The following is a 23,030-nucleotide window of genomic DNA, read 5'->3' on the forward strand; positions in this document are numbered from 1 at the left end:
CACAGGATGAATTGTAATAACTTTGGTGAGCAGGTGGATGGCTTTTCATCTAGCACCATCATCAGGTCAAAAATTCAATTTGTCCAATACTTAAGTCTCAGACCAAATGCCTGGTGCACATTCTACAGTACTGAATGTTAGCATTGTTATTCTGAGCATTTAGCTCAAAGTGCCACTGTGCCTAAGTACAGCCCCACAGAGTGTGGTTGTAGACTCCTAGTCCTGTAATTACATATTTATTTTTTTATTTATTACTGCATAATATAGCTGCACAGTGCACACTTAATCCACAGTAATCCTAGATTAAAAATTATCAAAGTAATTTAAATATGTTTAATATCTGATAAGCTCTACATTAACAACATCTGGCCTGTTTTACAGTTGGAGTGATTTGTATGATATTTTAAATAATGTTATGTGTATTATCCATGAAATGATGAGCCAGTGTGGATTTGTTGTGGCAGTCACACATTTGTAGTCAATTGCAGTTTTCAACCAACAGCAGGAGAAACATTGTGCGCCTGATTGTTGCTGAAATCCAAAAAATGTTTTGGAGTTTAGCTTTTATTATGTCGCCTGCTGACACACACTGACAGATCATTAATTCAAACTGCTGTTTGCTGTGTGCTCTGTTGTTTACTTACTCATAACACTGTGGGTTAGCAGATGTTTCAGTGTTTAAACTGAGCTCAATACAGTATTTATGACTGATTGGGTATCCAGAGCAAACACAAGCTTGAAAAGGAATCAGGATTTATATAGTCAATACAGAGCCATGAAAAAATGCTGATCCTGTGGATCAGTTCGGGACATCCTAGAAGTTTTTTACATAACGAAGCAAAGCAATCCGTAGCAGGTTGTAATCATTTAAGTACATCCAAAAAGTATAAAATTATAACTGTACTCAACTAAAATGTGTCACTTTTTCTCCAACATTGCCTTTTTATTTGGGCATCAGTAGATATACCATTTCCTACAGAATGAAGTACACTTTTACTGACAATAGTGCTGCCTTGCTGGTATAGAATTTCACTGCTTTAACTCGCTCTCTTACTAACATAGCTGGGCTTCAGATCATTAAAAGCTTGCATGGCTTCTCTCAGTGATCTTGCATGACACCATTTAGTGTAGTCTGATATTAGTAGATATTGTACCGAATTTAGAGTCACAAAATAGAAATCCTGGCAATGAGTACAGAATATTTTGTGACGACTCAGTGTTGACCCTTTCTTTCTCTAGGCCACGTGTGAACGTGGCTTTGCAGCAATGGAAGAAACACACCAGAAGTTGATTGAAGACCTCCAGAGGCAGCATCAGAGGGAGATTTCCAAACTTATGGAAGAGCGAGAGAGACTACTGGCTGAGGAGACTGCCGCCACAATTGCTGGTAAAGAAACTGTTTGTATTACCACCCCCTAATTTCTCTAGTTTAAACTAGACCAGCATAATTAAATATGTGTGATCTACCTTTGATCCAGCTATTGAAGCGATGAAGAACGCACACAAAGAGGAACTGGAGAAGACCCAGCGCTCCCAGCTGAGTGGACTGAACTCTGACATTGATGAACTTCGATTACAATACGAGTATGTTTTTTTTTTTTTTTTTTTAACAACACCAAGACTGTTTAACTTGACACTTTACATGTTCATTTGACTTTTCCTTGATCTGAAAAAAAATGTAAAAGATCTTAGCATGCAGAGGTAAAGCTTTAAAGTCTAACCTAAAACACTACATAGGTTTAAACTATGAGCCCTGATGTTGTGAAATGTTTGTTAAATGTTAATATGTATGGCTTAGATGAATGCCCAAATAGTCGTCTATACAGTTTGTTAACTCTGTGTTGCAAATGTAAAAAAGAGCCACCAAAAAGTTTGTTCATGGCTCATAAGCTGGAGGAACTTATTAAATAACTTTTGGGAAAGTCTCCATCACATGATGCAACAGTCCAATCTCATCTAGGGATTAAAACCTTTAATGCATTTGATAGATGAGAATTCAAGTTGATCTAATGATGATCCAACTGTCTAGGGAGGAGCTTCAGTCCATCCAGAGGGAGCTGGAGGTGTTGTCAGAGCAGTACTCACAGAAATGTCTGGAGAACGCTCACCTGGCCCAGGCTCTGGAGGCCGAGAGGCAGGCCCTCAGGCAGTGTCAGAGAGAGAACCAGGAGCTGAACGCTCACAACCAGGTCAGAATCCACATACATCCACGCGTACATGCAAACACATTTCTGTCCACAGGTACAAAAATAACTTCATTCTTCCCAACAGGAATTAAATAATCGGCTGACTACAGAGATCACTCGGATGCGCTCTTGTTTCAGCGGTGAAACAGCATTGTCACCACTTACCCACGGCAAAGATGTGTATGAACTGGAGGTACGTGTAAACAGAGGCACATGTGCACACACACTAAGGATTTGCTGTTAAATCTTGTGTTTCTCTCCATCTTGTAGGTGCTGCTTCGAATTAAGGAGTCAGAGATCCAGTACCTTAAGCAGGAAATCCACTCTTTGAAAGACGAACTGCAGTCTGCTTTAAGGGTAAGCAAAGTCAATATTAATGTACTGCAAATAATTCTTAGAAGGCATGTATTTCTTCGTTTCCCTTATCTAAATTAGAAAAACTGTATCAATTATTTCTCATTACAACAGGACAAGAAATATGCTACAGACAAATATAAAGACATCTATACAGAGCTCAGCATTGTGAAAGCAAAGGCTGACTGCGACATCAGCAAACTGAAAGAGAAGCTGCTTATCGCCACAGAAGCGTTGGGCGAGAGGACTGTCGATGGAACAGTTACATCTGGATACGGTAAACAGAGAAAGTTGATGTTTTCTTATTATGTAAACCCTACTTGAATTTAATTAACCAAATGTTATTTAAATTTCAGTAATGCAACCATTCAGGATAAAGTGTCTTGTGTGTTATGTAGCTGCATTTGAATATTTCAACAGTGGGGAAGTGTCATGCAAATACAGTATATTGTTTACTGGATTACAAAAGTTATAACAATGGTCACTTGTGTGTTGTGTTGCAACTATGTTTCAGTATAATCAGTGTAGCTTTTAGTTGGGATATGTATCTGTTCAAGTGATCTTGTGATGCTAGTATGCTACTTAAGGTCAATGATAATAATGACATACTTTCGTTGTGTGTGATTTTAGACATAATGAAATCAAAAAGTAATCCAGATTTCTTGAAAAAAGAACAATCCAAGCAATCAAGAGGAGTAAGGTCAAAGGTGAGTGTCGAATTCATTGTTTTTTTTCTTTCCATAATTGCAGGAATTTAGTCTCACATTCAAAAATAAACATGGAATTTCAGTTTGCTGTGTGATGTGACGTTTCCAGCTTTTGTCACGCTGACTTTATCATTGTTGCAACTCATCCACCATGTAGAAATGTGTCGAGTCGGTTGGTCAGTAAGTTTTATTGAAAGTCTCTTGTCCTGTAAGTTTGTCAACTGTCTGTTTTGTCCATCAGTCTATCACTGAACAGGTCTCATGGGATAGCTGACACTCCCATTGTGGGGTGATCCCCCCTCCCCAATCCCCGCCCCAAGATGTGCTGTAGGTATAGCATGATGTAGAGCAAAGCATGCTCGTTCTTGCATGATGTCCCCTCCCCCTCTCCCCACAACCTTTCCTTTTGTCCCAACCTGCACCACCAAGAGCTGATTTTAGTGTCCACCCCTCGGTTAAATATTACAGGAGTGAGCATTAACAGTTCTTAGAGGAGATGGTTTGCAAATTTATAGTTTTAGAATCACAACATCTTGCAAAAATCCTACTCGTTACAAACTTCGCCCAAACTATAAGCTGAAAAATGTTGGCAACACCTAATGAAACAATGTTTTCTCAATATAGACCTAGTTAAGCAGTGGGCCCATTCATATTTACTGTCACACAGGCTTTGCTCCAGATTTAGGGTCTTTCCCAATACCCACAATCATGGTGTTTGAGAGCAGTCAAGTACCTACTTTGTGTGTCAAAGACATGTAATATATAAATGTGTTTTGAATGGTTTCATTCTAATAAAAATCTATAGGAAAGGAATTGCCAGAATATTGATAAAAGAACTTATAATATGATATTTATGTTGACAATATAAAATATTATTTGTATCAGTCTCAACAAAGAGTTTTGATATTTAATAACCATCTATGGAGGTTCTTCCATAATTTCATAGTGTTTTGATGTGGATATTCACGTTGCAACATGTCATACATCACTCTATTCTGTCATTTCTATTTATTCATGCTTGCTGATTAATTTCAGCTCTAAAACCAGCTTATAATCAATTACTACCAACAACCGAATTGTTGTGGTGCAGTAGACCATGCTGAATTGTGGGATAAACTTAACTCTAAGTACTGCTTCAAAGCAGTATTAGGAGAAGTGTGGATCAATTGTATTGAGTGTTGGCACTCTTCAGATGTAGGAAATCCCTGGCAGCTTGTGAAACGCACACTTCAGTGCTCAAAACCACAAGTGTTGTGTGGAGGAAAAAAATATGTTAGAAGTGTACTGTTGGAGAAATTACTATGTTGTTGTATTAATATTTTGATGATTGTTAATCCAGTGTAGAAGTGTGTTCAACTGATCAGTTTTGTCTTTCAAGAACATGATGGATTCTGTCTATTGACCTTTTATATGTTGTAATCCCATTGTTCTGTTTTTAAGGAAGATGTCTTGCCAGGATGCCTCGTACCATGTCTGTGCAGGCAAATTAATGTCTAGTCTGTTGGGAAAGAAGAAATAGAAAAGGTTATCTGACGTTCATGATACATGATGACCCTGATTCTGAAGAAGTGATGGTTGGATAAGGGGAACTAAATGCAAGAACTGGAAGTTGTATAAGACAGACATGACACCAAATATTGAGTTGGTATTGATTATCTTACAGGAAGCAGACAGAGAAGTGTGACTGCACATGAGGTGTTTGTGTTGACAGTTGTGTTGGGTGGAGGCTGAAAGTATAAAGTGTCTTTGTGAGCTGTTCATGGGAGCCTGTATGCATACACTTTAGTGATTTATTAAAGGCAGTTGGACTACAGGAAAAATACTGTGTCTCTGGTATTTAATTACCTTTGTTACCTAACTAGACAGGCAGACATTTCAGCTGCAACAACAGTTGGTATTGGGACAGACCCTGACCACGAGCTGACAGGCACAACATATTTTGTGTGCAGTAGGAGTTTAGTGTTGAGTGTTGTGTCAGTTGATGATATTAAAGAGCTCAGATGATGATATTAAAGAATGAAAGCTGTCTTTTCTTATGCAACACATCTCATCTGTTCCTACATCGTTTTGTTCTGTTAATGTATAAACCTATTACTGTTAATTGTTGTCCTTTGTCTGTTGTTGTCTGTTTGTGAGTCTTCACATTTTTTAATTGTTGTTCGTTATTGTTCACACTAAGCAGTTACTCTGGCGTGGTCAAGTTGCATGATATTCCAGCCTAACCACGTTTTCCTGTATGTCTTATATTTTGACCTGAATTGAAGTACTGAATGTTGTCAAGTGAAGAAAAAAGTCTGGGATGGACTATACTGAGAGTTTTTGTGGTGCGTTTGTGTGTGTTTTTTTTTGTTGTTTTTAATGCCCCTCTCTACACGCACATATACCTTATCTTCTGTTTTCTTTCCTTTAACAGAGCCTGAAAGAGGGACTAACTGTGCAGGAGCGCATGAAGCTTTTTGAGGCGAAAGATTCCAAAAAGATTTAAATCTCAAGAATCCGAAGTTCTCTTTCCTGGCCTTGGTTTTTTGGTCAGATTGCCACGGCTGTGTCAGCAGCAGCTGATGACTCTCATAGGAAATGGGGAAAAAAAGGTATCAAGGTCAATTCTAAACCTGGACCTGCTGCTTCCATGCCTCTGATAAGTTGTCATGTTTTTATTTCATATTCTTTTTAATTCATGGAAAAAAAAAAGTTTTACTGAATGAATCATGTCTAGGTTTCTTTTAAAAAAACATTAGGTATATAATCTGTCCAAGCTGGAGATGTGTCAAATAAGCTGTGAGAGGGATACATGACAGCATTTTTTTTTTATTGATCCTCCAAAACGCCAAAACAGACAGCAATACACAGTATGAATAATATATATTTCCCAATATGAATTAAGTATCTGCTGTATTTTATTATTGTTACAATTTCTATATCTAATAGTTTTTAATGTGTTTAATGTTGCACCTGTTCTGTTGTACATAACTACTGGATATATGTAAGAGTATGGTTTGCTATTGATTGTTGGGGCATCTGCTGTATTATAACTATGGTTTGATTGATAGTGGAAAACAATGTGATGCTTAACTTGCTTATGTATGAGAGTTTTATAAAGTGGAGTGTCTGTGTGTGAAGGGGGGAAAGGGGGGTGGGATTGCACTTATCACTTGACTACTTGAGGAAGCTTTTTTTTTTTTTTTCTTGTCTCAAATTGGTGTAGTGACTTCAAGTCGATTATTGCAGTGCAACCAAACATCATGACTTCTGTCAAATTTAGTGAACAGCCGTGACTTGTTAGTGATACTGGATTTTTTTTTTTTTTTAAAGTTTATTAAAACCTGAATTTGTGTTTGCTCAGTTTTGACTTGATGTGTGAGAGTATCATCTCATAAAAACTATTTAGGACTTTGCATGACTGTACAGTATAATTTGAATTGCAGAATGATCATGTTGCCTCATTTTCCTACTTTATGCTTTAGTGTGGAACTCTTAACACTAATAAGCTTTGCTTTGCAAGTCCTACTGTTTAGGTGTTGAGATTGAATTGTTTTACTGTAAGCGGCAGTCTTGAAGCACTTGGCCCAATCCCTCGACCTCTCACTGAAATCTAGTCGTGCCTCAACTGAGTGAAGAATATAAACATCCATGAAACCTGTGCAGCTATGGAAACACACTGTATAGTATTCAAACCACGCCTTGTATATACGTATGCCACACGGAAAACTTCTGTGTTTTGTTTTAAACTTGTACCTTGCTCACTAGCTCTATATGGAATATATATGAATATTTTTTATTTTCATTTGAATGTATAACGTCAAATAAATGAAGTGTTTGGAAATGTTGGAGCAGTATCCCCTTTTTTCCCCTCAAACACCCCTGTGTTGGCTAACTGTGGTGTCCTGAAATAAAGGAAATCCTTGCAAGATTGCAGTAAACATCTATGGTGATAATGGCCGCCAATATCAGAAAGTAGAAAGGAGCGTTTTTGGTTTTGTCTATCAGTCAGTGTAACAGCAGGAGCAAGACAGATCCCTAAGAAATGAAACATACTCGTGTAGTTAACTTTCTATCAAGTTCAGTTTATTATATATTAAGTCATCAATGGTGGAAAAAAACAGCTTTATTAAGTAACAGAATTTATCTGTAGATGGAAGCAAGAGTTTAAGTCAGCACGCCAGTTGATGATTATGGACAGTAAATGTAATTATTTTCACCACTTGGCATAAGGAACAGAACAAATAAGCATAGAAAGAATCATTCTTATTGCTCACTATACTATATATCATCATAGCTAAGACAGCATTTCTAAAATAATCACAAAACCAAAATAGAACTTAAATATGGTCTTTTAAAACCGGTCTCTTAACAAATATGTTGTACAGAAGCAGGTTTTCTGAAGCAGGTTGAGATGATTTTAGGTCTCCGCTCACAAATGTGAAAAAAGTAAATATATGAGCCATAGAAAGGTGTGTTCCTGGTATTTATTTATATTATATAAACTGCCACTTTGAAAGAAACAGCGCCCACAACACTTAACAGGCCATAGGAAGGTAATAACATGGCATTTCTTGGTATTTCCCTTGTCTTCAATTATTAATTGGAAAATACTTAAAAGGAAACACATTTCAGAACATTTACTACATGTTACAAACCACAGAAAGGTAATTATCATTTTAATGTGGAAACCAACCACATATATGGCAAAAAATTCCTATTACATAATACAGGATGTGAAAATGTACTCAGGTAAAGTACTGTGTGGCTTTGACTTTTTATTTGGAAGCAGTAGTTTAAGTGTTGGCAGCATGAAGCCATACAACTTATTGTCTAGAAAGAGTTTTCCCAGTTATTTTTTAAAAATGTGTTACTCCGTAACTATAAGCCAATTCAATACAAGAAATTGTCACTACACTACTTTGGCTATTTGTTGTTTTTCTTGTTATTACCGAGTAATTCCACTACAATGATTTCATATTACCTTGGTTATTATTTACTTATTTCTTGTCAAATGAAGTAATTTGACAGCCTAGCCAGGCCTTGAAAAGTTAATTATGGGTATTTCAAATAGTTAGCATTTGGCCTAGCCAATTAGCGGCGCTAACTCTCCCTCTCCTCCTCTTCCTTCCTCCTCCTCATCCTCATTGTCTTTCAGAGCATCTACCAGTCTGACCCAGAAAGCGCCCTGCTCTTGTGGTTTCTCTGGCCACAGCAGGTAGGTTTTCTTGCGTACAATCTTGCGTAGGCGTGTGTAGGGAGACAGACAGTGGTCAGGTATCTCCTCTAGGAACACCAGCAGCAGGACATCACTGCCATCACACAGAAGCCTCAGGCTGGCCAGCTGAAACTCCACAGAGCACCACTCACTTCGCAGGAAGTGACGTGTCACTATACAAATGGTGTGACGAGAGTTGTAGATGGCAGCCTCGATGTTCTCCAAGATGGCAGTACCCGGGCGGAAGTCTCTGTGGTGGAGGCATAGCCTGAGCCCTGGTAAACCAGAAGCTGGCTTCTCTAGATTGGGCACCAGCTGCCTCATCACCCAGGCCTCATCCTTGGAGCTATACGAAATGAATGCATCATACTGGAATTTGGGCCTTGCTGCCCCCTTACGCCCATGTACCTTTGCCTTGAGGATGAGCAGCAGGTAGCGCAGGGTAGGGCCTTGTGTGTGCCAGACCAGACACACACACACAAACAACACGTCCATCACAGAAAAGGTGATGAAGAGATTGAAGGAAATCTGTTCGAAGGAGCAGGCTTTATCATCGAACTGCCACAGATAGGAAGATCTCTTGTTGTTGTCACATTGGAGGTCGTACAGGTAGGACACCTGGAACACAGGAAAAATAAGACAACTGAATCAATTGAGCTGTCAAATATATGTAAGTTACAGATGTTTTACTCCGAAATAACAGTGAATATAAGTCACAGTGTTTACAGCTTGTCCTACCTGTGTATGAGCATTGTGGACAGCCCAGGTCTTGAACCAGGCATTGTCACAGGTACAGGTAAGTGGATTTTCCGTAATGTCCAAAACACGCAATCTGGAAAGATACACAGTCACACATACAGTTTAAGTCAGTTTAAATCTATTCCAAATATCTATCTATATCGATATCTATCACTCCTAGTACTGTGAACACAGAAACCATGCTTCTGTTGCTGTTCATTTATAAGAAAATTTGCACAATTTTTTATGTGTTAGAGTGATTGTCATTCTAGTTCTGTGATGCAGATGTCAAACAGTGTGTCAGTTTATTAGGTTGTCAGTTACTGAGGTTGTGAGGTTGCTTAACATATTAAATCTGCAAAGGGAAATAGGGTTATATTCATAAACTTTGAGAGCTTGTGTATTTTTCATGAAAGATAAACTGATCTCTTTTTAACTGAACTATACCTTTAATTGAAGTGTAGAAAGTAAAAATAATTTTGGCTTCGTTGAATATACTGTATGTTACTGGCAAACATTTGCAAGGTCTGTTAGACTCAAAGAGTTTGAGGATACGTTCACTGTTTTTCAACCTGGGCCTGATTATGAAGTTTTTAGCTCATCATTTATGATCATACATAGTACAATTTCACTGATACCTGTAATTAAGACAAAATATCCACTGTGCTGCAGCTTCTCACTGCAGTCTAATAGGGAAATTATTAAAGCCCCTGAAAAAATTGTTACAAATCTTAAGTATTTCTCTATAAAATCAAATACTCATGAAATAAATAAGCAACAGTCAAAGTTTAAGAGGAAAAAAGTAAGAACTAAGTTCATAGTTGTTATTTACTGAGGGTTCAACACTCAAAAACTCTGCTAATGTGTTTCCTTTGGACTGTGTGGGCGTGGTTTGATCTAATATGATTGACAGTGCTGACAACATTAGCGGCAGCTTTTTCCAATTGAGCCCACTTCAAACCAACAGTTACTAAAAATAAATGAAATAAAAGAGGTTTCATGATTTTTGGTCTGTGCTCTGTGAGAAACTGTAGTACAAAGGGAAACTCCTCAAAGCTAAAGCTAACAGTGAAATTGTGTTACACAGTCATAAATGATGGTAATAAGTGAATTTATCATTTAAGAGGTGCTTGCTAGATAATTTAGTAGCTTCTGTACCTCGGCAGAACGTCCAGCATCGTTTTGTTCACAGTATGGAGGTGGTTTGACTGGACTTTGAGGATTTCCAGTGAATTATCTGGAGGCAACAGGTCAGCAGGCAGAGTATCCAGGTCTGCCCTGTAAAGAGTCAGCTTCTTCAGGCTTTTCAGAGGGGACAACACTGCACTCAGGTTGGTCGATTTCATAATCACCCCTGCTATGTACAGGTACTTCAGTGTGACCAGAGGAGCAAAGGCGTCACAATGGAAGTCGACGTTGATGCTGTGCCCGATGGCCAGTGAGGTAAGTTGACGCTGACCTTGAAAGAAATCTGGTCCAATATTACCGATGCCTCGACCTCCAGGTCCCTGGTAGTTCATCTCCAGATACTCCAAATTGGACATAGAAGATAGACAGATAAAAAAGAAAGATTTACACACAAAATGCATCTCTTTTCCTCTATTGGTCAAGAGGTGTTAATAACTGACTGAAGAAATGTGTTATACCTCCAGAGAAGTAAGGCTGATGAAAGGAGCTTCATATGATCTAAAATGGAGACGGTTGTTGTACAGAATAAATGACTTCAAATTCATCAGGCCAGACAGAATGGATGGTGTCAGCCTCTTGATGCGGTTCCCACTTAAGTCCAGGTACCTAATGGACAGACAACTGTGTTCAATACATTAATAGAGAACAAATTTGAGAAAAGATAAACACACAAGTAGAGAATTCTGATTACCTGAGACTCATCAGATCTCGGAAGGAGCCTTCTTCAATGAAATCAATTATGTTCAAACTGAGGTTGAGCTTATTCAGCTTCCGTAGCTTACTGAAAGGCTCCCTGGTGATATATTTTAGCAGATTGAACTGCAGGTAGAGCTGCTCAAGTTGGGTGAGGGCACTGAATACCTTTGGTGTCAACTCAGTGATTTCATTTTTCATGAGAGACAGGCGAGTCAGACTCTTCAGAGGGATGAACCAGTTGGGGTCAATGTCTCGTAATTTGCTCCTGTCAAAGCTCAAAAAGGTGAGACTGGTCAGGCCTTGAAAAGTATCCTGCTGAATGACGACCTTGTTTTGATTCAGCTGCAGTGTTTTCAGTCTACTGTAACCGTCAAATGTAGCACGAGATATCTCCTTCAGCCCACAGTTGTTGAGATAGAGTCTGCTTGTGTTTCCTTTACCCAATGTCAACTGGGCGACATTCCCAAGGTTTGCATGCACAATAAACACCACTTGTGGAGTGGCACAGTCCAGGAGGCTGGAGTTACGCTGAGGTAACTTGGATCCTTTCAAGTCAACCTGCATCAAGTTAAATTTACATGAAATTACTTTAAAACATATTGAAACCGTCACAAAATAAAGCAATTGACGGTGTATAAGCAAAGAAATACTGCATTTAAACAAGTACTTGTACCTCTACTCTCTCAAGCTGGTCCATTCCTTTCAGCAATCCACAGATGGTAAATGGAGATCTCTCCACAAACAAAGAAAATGACACCCAAGAGAGATTCCTCTTTGTCTCCTCAGAAAGTCCCACCAGCACTTCTGCTTTAACTCCCTGGAGAAGCAGACTCTTCAGCCTGCGGTTGGAGGCAAAAACATCTGCCTGGAGCTCCAGCTCGGAGTTGTTGGACAACCTGATGTACTCAAGGGCAGGGAAACAGCTCACATTTAACTTGCGGATGTTGTTTGCTAAAAGATCGAGCTGCCTAAGAGTGGAGGAGCCACCAGACTCTTCACAGCTGAAAGCCTTGAGCATGTTCAGAGACAGGTTGACTTCTTGAATCAGTGGGAGGAAATTAAACATACCTTGAGAGATTGTAACAAGTGCATTATAGGTCAGAAGGAGGGATTGTAGCCTGACGAGTCCATCAAATGCATCGGAGCGGATGTGTGAGATGTTGTTGCTGGTGAGATTGAGAGAAACCAAGAGGTCCAAGCCTCTGAATTCTCCTCCTTTTAGAGACACCAGCTTGTTCTCGCTCAGGTCCAGGTGTTTGAGCCTGAGCACATGACTGAATGATCCAGGTGGGATGACTTGGATCTTGTTCTTGGACAGGTTGATTGTTGTTATATTATCTGGGATCATGCTAACAACATCAGAGAGGTTAGCAATGTTGTGGTTGAAGCACCACAGGGTCTCAGTCATGGGGAAGTTCTGAGAGCAGCCTTTAAAGCCAAAACCACAGCAGGCCGGGGTGTTGAGCAAAAGAAGGAACAGGACCGCTCGTATCATCTTGCTTGACAGCACCTTGGCACCAAGGCACACTGAAGCTGTTCTGGCAGCATGTGGTGGCCCAACACCTTACTAAGACACTTTATGTTGGTTTTTCCTTTAATTTGTCACCTGTCTGTTAATTGTGAAATATGAGAACTTACCCTCTTATGCTCCTCTTATGCTCCTCTTATGCTGGTTTAATTTATGCTACTGCACTTCCCCATTTAACTGCCATCAAGTACTCTGAATTTGTCTAAATAAGTAATCACCTCTTTTTGAGGAAGGATGTTGTCTTCGGGTGTGTGCGCTCACTTTGTTCACACTGCTGAAAACAGTTGTTATACTGGCCAGTTATCTGTGGTAAAGATATTTAAAGAACACACTGGTTCGGTCTGAGAGTCAAAGTCCATCACTACCAGCTTCTTTCTTGCTTGCTTTTTTTCAGTCACTGTATTAGTGCTGACATGAGAGTGAATGAGCTAAACTCATGTGGCTTTAAATCTTTTGTCCACTTGAGGGTGCTATCAGCTTGGGGCCTGATCTCATAAGGCTACAGCAGAGAGATGGTGAGGTATATTCACTGTCCAGAGCATCCAACTTGGCATAAACCAGTAATAGACTTTGTGCTAACATTGAAATATTTTATTTTTTCAGGGGAAATTCTGAACTGGGGACCAGTTAGAATCTCTGGGTGCCTTTACACATGACTAACTTTATATGGATGTTCCCAAAAATCTGTCTCTGTGAAACACTGAGCATCTCTGTCACTGGAAGCCAATGGTATTTAGAGAATTGAAAAATTGAAAAATTTGTTTGTTTGTTTTTTTACTGTGGTGCACATATCATGTATTCTATTTGATATGTTTAACATTTATTAATATATATATTATGCATGAAGCCTTAAATTCAAACTATTTGCAAATAATTGTTTGGATAACAGCTTAATCTTCATAGAGAACGATGTAAGTGTGGTACATAAAATTACAACTCTTATTTCAGTAATAACTCAATTAAGATATTGAGCCAGTATCAAATATAAATAGAAAAAAGTTAAAAAGATCAGACAGGCATTTTGACCTCTTCAGACTGAACATCCACCGAGACTCTTCTAGTTATGGCAGCTGACCTTTGCTGCTGTGTCTGGAGTGTGAGGGTGGTGAAGGGGCCACAGGACGCAGGGCAGCACTGCGCTGGGTGTCCTTCCCGGGGGCAGACAGGTACTCCTCTGTTAAGTCAATGTGGTGCTCGGCCCTGGAGCCCTGACCTTTGCGGGGGGTGGGGGTGGGGGGTCCTGGATTCCTGGATTAAGGAATTAAGGAGCCAGACACAAGTAACCCCACTGATGGCCATTTAGCTTAAGGAGCTGCTTCACCTTTAGCAGCCACTTTGAATCTGTTTATCTCTCATTTATACTCTAAATCATAATGATAGTGATGATAGCATTTTCTCAGAGCCTTTCCAATCATATCTTTTTCTTATTATTTATGTCTTGTGTTCCTCCGATGTATGGATGTTACCTCCTCTCTTTCTCCCATTTATTGTCCCGCTTGTATAAAAAGAATGAAACATTTGTTTTTTACTCAGTTTATTCCAAGAAATACAGTGTGTATTGTACATTTTATTTTCATCAAGTGAAATCAAGCCCAACATGACATCCATATAAAACCATTTACCCTTTAAAACATTTTACTTACATTTATTTTAAAAATTACATTATTTACAAACCCATTCAAAAGATTGTCTCTCAACATGATTTTAAAAGACTTAATTGGTCAAATTATTCTAATGGAAATAAGTGCTGATGTTACATTTAAAATCATTTTTAGGAGAGTCTTATCCATAGTGCATTTGTGAGACTTTACTCTCAATATTTTGTCATTCATTCTCTGTTTGTTCTATAAGGTGCAAAAGTTTTTTGTGAAGTTAAACTGAGAATAAGAGTGACAGTCCTCTTCCAGCCAGTGAAAATCAAAGGCATGCCAGTAATTTTATAGACAACTGCATCTGATCAATCATATAGAATCAGTTATGTTACAGGAACAGAGGTTTATGTGTCTGTTGCTGTCAAAGGACTTGGAGGACACTGTGCTTCCAATCGCTGTATGGACGGTGGCCTTTTCGGGGTTTTGGCAGAGGAGGGGATGTCGGTGAACACCACTGATCGGCCGTCAGGGCAGAGCAGGACGCTGGAGTCCGCCTCACACTTAGTAGTTCTGCTTGGCCATAAGGCCTCAGCTGGACTGGGCCTCATGCTGAGACCACCTGGAGAGAGAACCTCTGTGTTCACCACCGACGCACCTGCCTGACTCATCTTGATCAGCATGTCCAACGACTGCTTACGACTCTCTAGCGAAGCCTTCATCACCCTTCTCTCACTCTCATCCTCCTCGTCCTCCTTTCTCTCCTCCAGCTCCTCATCCTCCTCTTCTGTCTCTGTCGTGTTGCCTTTGAGACTGCCATCCTCTCTCAGGCCCAGATCACCGACTGAATCTGTTGAGTCTCTCTTGACTGAAAGGTCGAGAGGCCCGTCGCTTTGGCGAGCTGTCCGCTCCAGCGCCTGGTGGATGTGGGAAAGCTCGCTACGGATTTTGCTCAGGTGTTCCCAGAGGTGGTGCTGGGCGGGAAGGTCCTCCTTCTCTAGGTGGGAGATTTTACGCTCAGCCTCCTGATACTCCTGCAAGGCCTTGGAGAGGTCACTGAGGAGAGCGGCCACTGACTCTGAAGCTCCTTCCCCCATTGTGCGGGCAGCAGTCAAGTCCTGGCTATTGGGTCCCCCAGAAGTAGGAAGAGAGGTTGTTTCACTGTTGGGACTAGTGAGCGGATCGTTGTGCCACAGTTCAGACGGCCGGGTCTGAAGCTGAGTATCCTGTAAACTAAAAATGGGAGGAATTTTAAGGATAAAAAACATACAAAAAGAACAAATATATTTTAATACTCCTACTGTTCCTCCTGTAACTCATTTTACCACCAGTAATGCAAATAACAATAATTTTAAAAAGAGCGAAATGACAAAATGATGAGAATCTTACCTTCCATGGTAGAGAAGTTTATCTGATGTCATATTAAGAGTAGATGCAGTCTGAATATTCTTCAGAAGGTCCGAAGTAAAGCCCATAGCTGGCTTCTTCTCCACAGGTGCGTCATGGTTCCCCATTGGGGCTCCTGTTCTCTTGAGGCCCCAGCTTGCTTTACCTTCCTTGGCTGTAACCTGCAGTTTATCCGCCAGCCTGTAGGCCTGGTCTGGGGATTCTCTCTGAGGTGACACCCAACCAGCGGGGGAGACGGTGGTGGTCCCTGGCCGCAAAGCAGGCACTTTCCACAGATTGACTTTGGATTGGAAACTAGACAAGGGATTGGTTTCTAGACTGTTTGAGGATGTCTTGAGTGCTTTGCTGGCATCGCTCTGACTGGAGGCTGGTCCAAATGTGTGCTCGCACAGGAAGGGGTAGTAGAGCCGAGGGGGGATAAGAGCTCTGTCTGTGTGGGTGCTGGAAGCTGGGTGCATCAGCTGAGCGGCAGACGCCAGGAAGGGAAGCTGGGCAAGCTGTGCGTGGGTCTGAGCAGTCAGACCCGTGGCAGCGGAGGGAATAGCTGAGTTCATGTAGGAGAAGAGGCTGGGGCTGATGGGATAGCCCACCCCAAGAACTGACAGGTTGAGTCCAGTGGGATCCTGGTAATCCACCAGGTTTGGTGGAGGAGGGTAACAGGGGATTGAACTACTCACTCGGGGCTGAGCACTTTCAGCTTTGGCCTTAGTGTGGCTCGACGCTAGCAGCCGCCACTGCTCTGACAGCAGCCCAGGAGTTGTTAGACATGTCTTGGATAACTTATAATGTTTCAGCTGGGCCTCCACCTCCACTGAACGTGCTCGTAAAAGCTGGTCTTCAAGGGAGAGCATGTCGGCCATCAGAAGCTCTGATTCTGGTGGTTTGGTTTTCTTAGTGGCGCACTCTGCAGTGTCTCCTCTGCCGCTGTTGTTACTGGAGCTCTCTTTCGTCAACCCTGCAACCTCTGTTCCCTCCCCTCGTTCTCCGTCCTCCTCGTCCTCTGGTCCCTGGCTTTCCCTGTCCTCACCTTCCTCCTCTACACTCCTTCGCTGCATCTGTCTCTCCTCAGTCTGTGTTACCTGCTCCAGCTCATCTTTGCCAGCAGCGTGGATGCCGTGTCCCTGCTGAAAGGGTCGGAGCTGGTCCGGGTGCAGGATGTTGCCCTTTTTATAGGGCCAGTCTGACTCTATGAGCAGAGACAGGGAGTTCTTGCACAGGCTGTACTTCATATGGTTGTACAGGTGGGACTTCTCCATGCAGGTAAAGGGGCACTGGAAGCACTTGTAGTTGTAGGGTTTGCCCCATGGCCGTGGAATATAGTGAGGCTTCTTGGGCTTGCGCTCCTTGTGCTTGCTGGCAGATGTCACTTTACAAGCGTCGTCCTTTGACATGATGGAATTAGAGTCTTGATTTTTATAAAGATTGTGTGATTGTATTCGAATTACAACAATTCAAGACTGATTTTTAGATTTTCTATCTTTTGTGCCAGGGCTCATTTCATTCGCCGTGAGTCTTTCCTCAGTTTTGCAGGTAAATGGGAATGAAAAAGAGCATTTTCTTGATAAAAGTGGAGTAAAACCTGTGAACACACAAGACAGTTTGATATGAATAAAGGTGATATTCTAGAAAAAAGCAAAACATCAACTCAGGAACAATAGATAAAATATTTAATCTTTCACCCATATTTATCATTTTTACCTCTGAGTTTGTTCTTCATGAGTTTGCTGAAACAGCTCTCTAAGAAGTCTAAATATCTGATGAAGTGTGCACTGAAGGGTGGTATATATCATTATGCACATATGTGTATTATGAGAGCGCATTTGTTGTCTGCCTAAGCTGAGGGTTGCCACTAAACTAACTGCAGGGAGGCCCATGATGCTCTGTTCTCACTGTACCTGCCACTACTCATTAGTTCCAGTGCAGTACCAGGCGCTAGCAAGGCCCAGGGCTGGGGGGCAAACGGGTCGTCACAGGGGACTCTGCACCTGTGCAGGGGGTCTCACAACACTCAAAGGCCTGCTGCTTGAGTTTGGGGCCAGACCCTCGGAGGCCGGCTACAGGCACATCACGGCCAGGCTGAGGGTTGCGTACAGCGGGTATGGAAGGGAGAGGAGATGGGGGTTTGAGGCCTGGTTCCTAATGAGAGCCTGGCGTCATGCCTATAGGGCGTCATTAGTGCCAGGACTGGGATCTGGGTCAGGACATGGTGCATAAGTTCAACTACTTTCCTGTACGCGTCTCGTCTTACTACCTCTGTAATTGGAGTTGGTTCATAACTTGAAAAGGAATGAAAGCATGGATTATGAGAGGTTACATTTGTCATTACAAGGATACATTTTAAATGCTGAATGACATATTGTAAGCAAAAGGGTGTAATTCTTGTGACTGACATTGTAATTTGATGTCTTACAAGAGAGGCCAAAAACCACTCAGCACCAATTAATCTTCTGAGATTTTAATCTATTATCTTCCATATAGTTGATGTTATTTTTATTTTTATAATCACATTTCTTCAATCTACAAAATGTATTGCAAGTAGCTTGTACACCTGCAGTACCTTTGAATTTGCTCACTATCGTCACTTTACAAGCGGCTTCTTGCATTCTCTCTTTTTATTTCTATTCCTCTTCATCTTCTAAAATTAACTTGTATTCCATGCCATACGTTTAATGAATATCCATCTCTGCTAATCCCTTAAATAAAATTTAAATTTCCAACAATAAATGTTTTTCTTTGTTGGTTGAATCAAAGAAACTTTTTATCCTTATTATACTTTAAGCCAAGCCTTTGGGTGAACCCTGCGGTGCATGAAGATGAAGATGAAGGAGTGTGCTCCTCAATTTAAAACACTCTGCTTTGAGGCTTTTTATTTTGTCTTTTTCCTCAGGTCATTCAAAGATAAAAGTCTGTGTGATGTTCAGGGAAAATAAACTTCACAAACTAATCTCCTTATAACCCAGACTGCTCATGATAAAGTTTTGAAATAAAGGCCAGTGAGGTAAAAACAGGTGATGGATGGCCGGTTATGTTGAGAGACAGCGGACAACCTCATCTGTGAAACCCACAGCAGGAAGGGTGATGATGAAAGACTCGGTGACTCTAACACAGGATGGCAGGCTGTTGCCAACCGCTTTCCCAATTGGACCCTCAGAATTGGCCCGTTAGTGCCTGACCATTTGATTGGCTCACTTGTCCGCCCCAGGGCTCTGACCTGGGCTTTGAGCTCATAATGGAGCCTAACAGCTGCTGCTACGAGCCAATCAATAAAAATCATTTTTACAGTAGATTTTTTTTCCACTTCTGGCAACTGCTATCCGCCTGCCTCTGCACTGACTGTGCACTTTGGCCCCCCCGCTGCCCCATATCCAAACCCTGCGGTCTTGTTTTAAGCTTTTAGAGCTAATGATCACACAAGCCTAACCGCTTGAACATCTATTGTTGAAATTAAGGAGGTTCACCACACTAAAAGCTTTGACAAGTTACATGCAACAGCAACCACACCACTGACAGCCTGTGGGACGGGCTATTTGTACAGACAGTAAATGCACATAAGTGCTGTAAAGGAAATAGTTTTTAAGCTCTTAGGTTTTAAAAAATATATATACTTTATGTTAAAAACTTTACCTTAGATGGTTTTATGGATGATGAGTTGGTTGTCTCTCTCTGAGAAGAGAAAAGTCCTGGAAAAGAAGAAAGAGGATTTAAAAATAACAGTTTTATTGTCAGTTATCATCACCTGGTTATTGCCTCTTCATGGTCAGTTTTCAGTATAATTAGCCTTAATTTCAAGATGCAATCAAACCATTTTTAGCCAAACATATTTCCTACAAACACATACCATCAATTTATTGTATGTGAATAGAAAAGTTATTTTCTGCCTGTCTGGCATGCAAATCTGTCAGCAAAACACCATCTGAATCTGATGATTAATTATTGCAATATTTCAAAATTCTTCATTAAAGTGAATGTAATATGCATTTGAATTGCATTTTATAATGCTACAAATGTGTAAAATTAGTGACAATGCAGTTTAGATTTGGAAAACATGTTTTAATTTCCTCCATAACTATAATCTTGTGGCCAAATTTAATCTTAGACTTAAATAATTTGCAACAAAACTAAAAATGTAAGCTCACATTGAAACCTTACTTTTATGTTTGAAAAATTGCAGATTAGCAGGTTAAAAACGCAAGATCTCAGTGCAAGCAAAAGCACCATGCACATCAGGCCCCGTTTTTAATTTCCTGTTAAAATACTGCAAGCTATAACTTAATAAACTAATCTACTTGCATGCTATGAGCTACTTAAAAGAGAAGAAATGTATTCATCCGTACCTAGAGAGCGTCCCGGTGTGGCTGGCTGTCACCCCTCTGCAGCGGCACTGAGAGGGCAGCGCGTCCCGCTCAAATGGGAGCGCAGGAGCGAGTGTGGAGATATATATTGACTGGGAGCATTGCCCGGAGGCACTACAATACAGCAGCCCCCCGCCCCACACTACCCCTCCTCCCTCCCCCTGGATTGTCAAATGTGGTCTCTACCTTGCAGCCAGGATGCAATATAACAACCTACACAGTATTGGCAAAGGTTAGGTTAGTGATGGCTTCTTCTTATAGTGGAGGGTCGACATGACATTTGTCTGAGTTAATTTCTGCACGATGAGAGGATTTTCAGAATAGCTCCATGTTTGTTTTATTGCTTTCAAATCAAAATCTTGCATTGAAAAGTGAAAAATTGTTTATATTTCATACATTTTCTGAGTTTATGATTGGAATACAGCCTATTCATCAATATTTTATCTCTGCAAGGCTACATTTAGTTTTTGATCTTGTTCAAATGAAGCATTATTTTTTGGTTTTCCAGGAGACAGCAGAGGTATTTCTTCTAATAACCTCCCTGCTAAAAAAAAAAACACCCTAACCAATCTAGAACTGAAACTACTGTTTTACTTAAAAACATAAAACCTTAAAAACAAATTTGTCATTGATAATTCTTCAAATATAAGTCTTCAATTAGAGAAAATATTTTATAAAAGCAGTTATATGATTAAGAGAAAATGCTTATAAGAAGGTGATTTGCAGCAGAGATAACTGATGTGAGATCTGACTCTTGGTGAGGTTCTGTATTCCTAATTGTTTGCATTTTATCTTTCTATCTATCTAGTCTGTAATGAATAATACAGTATAGACCTTTAATTTCAATGCAGGTTAACTAGGGATTTCAAAAGATAAGAGAAATCTGAAACTATCTGCTGCTAAGATACTGTTTATATGACAAATTTCACACAAGAGAGCTTCTTATTCTCCCTTTTTCTGTTCTGAAATATTCAGTTACTCACAGACCATTTTTTGTCCTCTACATCCGTCTTTGTGATTTGTGGTGCGTTATATTCATGTCACATGAGAAAACACGTCTTATAAAATGTGTATTAATAGCATCAGAAGAACGGGAACACGTCTGTCTTTATGTGTGCAGTGATCAGCGATGGACCTGTGAATTTGTGTGATCATGTGTGTGCACCTTTTTGTTCTGCGCACCTGCATGATCCCTAATGCAGCACATGTGAGTATTAACGTCACGGCAGGTTATTCAGGTAGAAGTCTGTCTTTGGTGGTGGTGGTGGTGGTGGTGGTGGTGGTGGGGGTGGGTTCTTTCCTCTCTTCCACTTCACTTCACCTGCATCACCAACAACAGCCTTGTTTTGCTGGCATTTGAAGCGACCTTTCTTTAGAAGGAGGTGTTTAGTACAGCGCTAAGGCACTGGATAGGTTACTGACATGAGCTGTAAGATCACATCCACAGGCAATGACTGACATATGTCTCCTCTGAGACTTCAGACTCACTCTTCTTATACTCTCCCACTCTACCTGTCCTTCATATTTATCCCTCTGTCTCCTGCTCATCTTCCATCTCTTCCTCTTTCTGTCCTCTTACCCTGTCTTTGTCTAAATCCAACCCCATCCTTTCACTTGCATCCCTCTCAATCCCCAATCACTCTTTCTCCCTCCTCTTTTTATCCCTGGTTCTCTTAGCCTATGGAGGGCTTTGGGTCAACTCCAGGTTCTTCGTTTCTCTCCGCTGGCTGGTTGGGAAGCGCGCATGCGAGGCCCCCTTGAGAAATGTCAGTGTCCGTGTGCTGGGAAAGTCGGGGGCCCTTCACGAGCCATCAGGCCCGCTGTCACACTGAGGCAGCCAAATGGAGACTGACAGGCCACTCCATAGAGCCTAACCATCTGTACCAAATGTGACAGCAGGGGAAAGAGGATGTCTGGTAAATCAGGAGGAATGACAGGAGTGCACTGTGACACGGAGGAAGGAGAAGAGAAGGAAGAGGAGCAAGTGAAAGAGAAAGATCCTCCTCTTCTTAAAGCGCAGACACATGGGAGATGATGTCAGTTTTTTTTTTTTTTCCCTGAGAGTAAGAGACTGTTTCTCTGCAACTACAGAGACACTTGGGAGACGGTGTCAATTTCTCCTGTTAAGTGTTAGTGTGCTAAGTGAGGACTGATTCCTTCAGCGCTGCCACTTCCCTCAGCCTCTTTATTGTCTGATCCACAAGTCTGTTGTGGTTTGGAGAGAAAATGCTGGTACGAGAGATGCATCTACAATGTCTGGCGTTCTTACAGTAATTTAGCCATTTGGCCTCCTTCCACTCACCTGTGGGTCCATCATTACAAATGCACATTATAAAGTAAAGACAGAATTTTAGTTTAACCTTTTAAAAAAAAAGGTTTCCAGAGAAATCAAATATGTTGTGTTTATGACTGAATTGTACAGCCATAAAATTTGTGTTTAGGCTTTAAATATTTCATGTGATAGACAGTGTACTATATATATGACATTGTACAGTGTTGGAAAATATGTTAATAACATAAAAGCTATTTAGTTGGAGGAAAAGGGAATATTCAGGTTTGACGAGGCAAAAGGGAATAATTGAGCGATATGTGATGTTTTCCCTTTGAATCAAATTAATGATCATCAATACAAATATTACTGCATTACTTGTAATATGCATACATATACATACAGTTAACATGAGACCTGAGTTTTGAGAAGGTACAGAGACAAAAACAACATTCAAATGTTTCCCAGAGAGATCACTGTCTTTGATGCCACATTGTAACACATTTAGTAATAAAACATTGTAATTTTGTCTTATCATATGGATAAAAAGTTAAATTATTATCTTAATAACCAGGTTATTTTTATTTAAGGTGAGTAACCATGTCAGCTGAACAATGTGTTTTTCTCGGCTGTACATAGTCTTCCACTGTCCATGACTCTCACCTGCTCCAGAAATAGGGAGAGCAGCCCCTGATAGTTCAAAACAGGATATTAGGTTATAGTTTATAGATATTTTTTGCTTGAGGAACTACTACAACTGTATGTTTTTCTCTCTTCAAAAATTATGGTAGACATCTGAGTCACCATAGTGAAATCTAA

General features: G+C 40.6%; 2 protein-coding genes and 1 pseudogene across 6 annotated transcripts in view; 1 reads left to right on the forward strand and 2 right to left on the reverse strand.

Annotated features, from left to right (window-relative positions):
• The window catches only part of si:ch73-103b11.2 (protein outspread), a 49,914-nt gene extending 42,844 nt beyond the window's left edge, over positions 1 to 7,070 (forward strand). For 4 of the 5 annotated variants that reach the window (XM_067576896.1, XM_067576900.1, XM_067576898.1 and 1 more), the window contains 8 exons: positions 1,240 to 1,387; positions 1,479 to 1,584; positions 2,030 to 2,189; positions 2,272 to 2,379; positions 2,457 to 2,543; positions 2,655 to 2,817; positions 3,171 to 3,247; positions 5,661 to 7,070. In XM_067576896.1, the coding sequence (XP_067432997.1) occupies positions 1,240 to 1,387; positions 1,479 to 1,584; positions 2,030 to 2,189; positions 2,272 to 2,379; positions 2,457 to 2,543; positions 2,655 to 2,817; positions 3,171 to 3,247; positions 5,661 to 5,732 (921 nt within the window). In that variant the 3' untranslated portion in view covers positions 5,733 to 7,070. Of the gene's footprint in view, positions 1 to 1,239; positions 1,388 to 1,478; positions 1,585 to 2,029; positions 2,190 to 2,271; positions 2,380 to 2,456; positions 2,544 to 2,654; positions 2,818 to 3,170; positions 3,248 to 3,488; positions 3,575 to 5,660 lie in introns of all 5 variants that reach the window. The other variant, XR_010924982.1, reaches the window with a different exon arrangement.
• Positions 7,071 to 7,387: 317 nt separating this feature from the next.
• Positions 7,388 to 12,578, reverse strand: LOC137172430 (toll-like receptor 13; annotated as a pseudogene).
• A 1,533-nt stretch (positions 12,579 to 14,111) lies between these two features.
• On the reverse strand, positions 14,112 to 17,165 carry prr35 (proline rich 35). Its single transcript, XM_067576073.1, has 2 exons — positions 15,573 to 17,165; positions 14,112 to 15,416 (listed from the first exon to the last, which is right to left on the reverse strand). The coding sequence occupies exons 1-2, from the start codon at positions 16,979 to 16,981 to the stop codon at positions 14,591 to 14,593; spliced, it is 2,235 nt and encodes a 744-aa protein (XP_067432174.1). The 5' UTR covers positions 16,982 to 17,165; the 3' UTR covers positions 14,112 to 14,590.
• Between the last annotated feature and the right edge of the window lie 5,865 nt (positions 17,166 to 23,030).

This window comes from Thunnus thynnus, chromosome 20 (assembly GCF_963924715.1).
Source record: "Thunnus thynnus chromosome 20, fThuThy2.1, whole genome shotgun sequence".
NCBI classification, from domain to species: domain Eukaryota; kingdom Metazoa; phylum Chordata; class Actinopteri; order Scombriformes; family Scombridae; genus Thunnus; species Thunnus thynnus.

What these genes read in the sequence shown, in the direction of transcription:
- prr35 (XM_067576073.1), bottom strand. Translation starts at nt 16,981, where the DNA reads ATGTCAAAGGACGACGCTTGTAAAGTGACATCTGCCAGCAAGCACAAG. An exon ending in AAACTTCTCTACCATGGAAG is followed by an intron (nt 15,417 to 15,572) that starts GTAAGATTCTCA and finishes TCCCATTTTTAG; the next exon opens with TTTACAGGATACTCAGCTTC.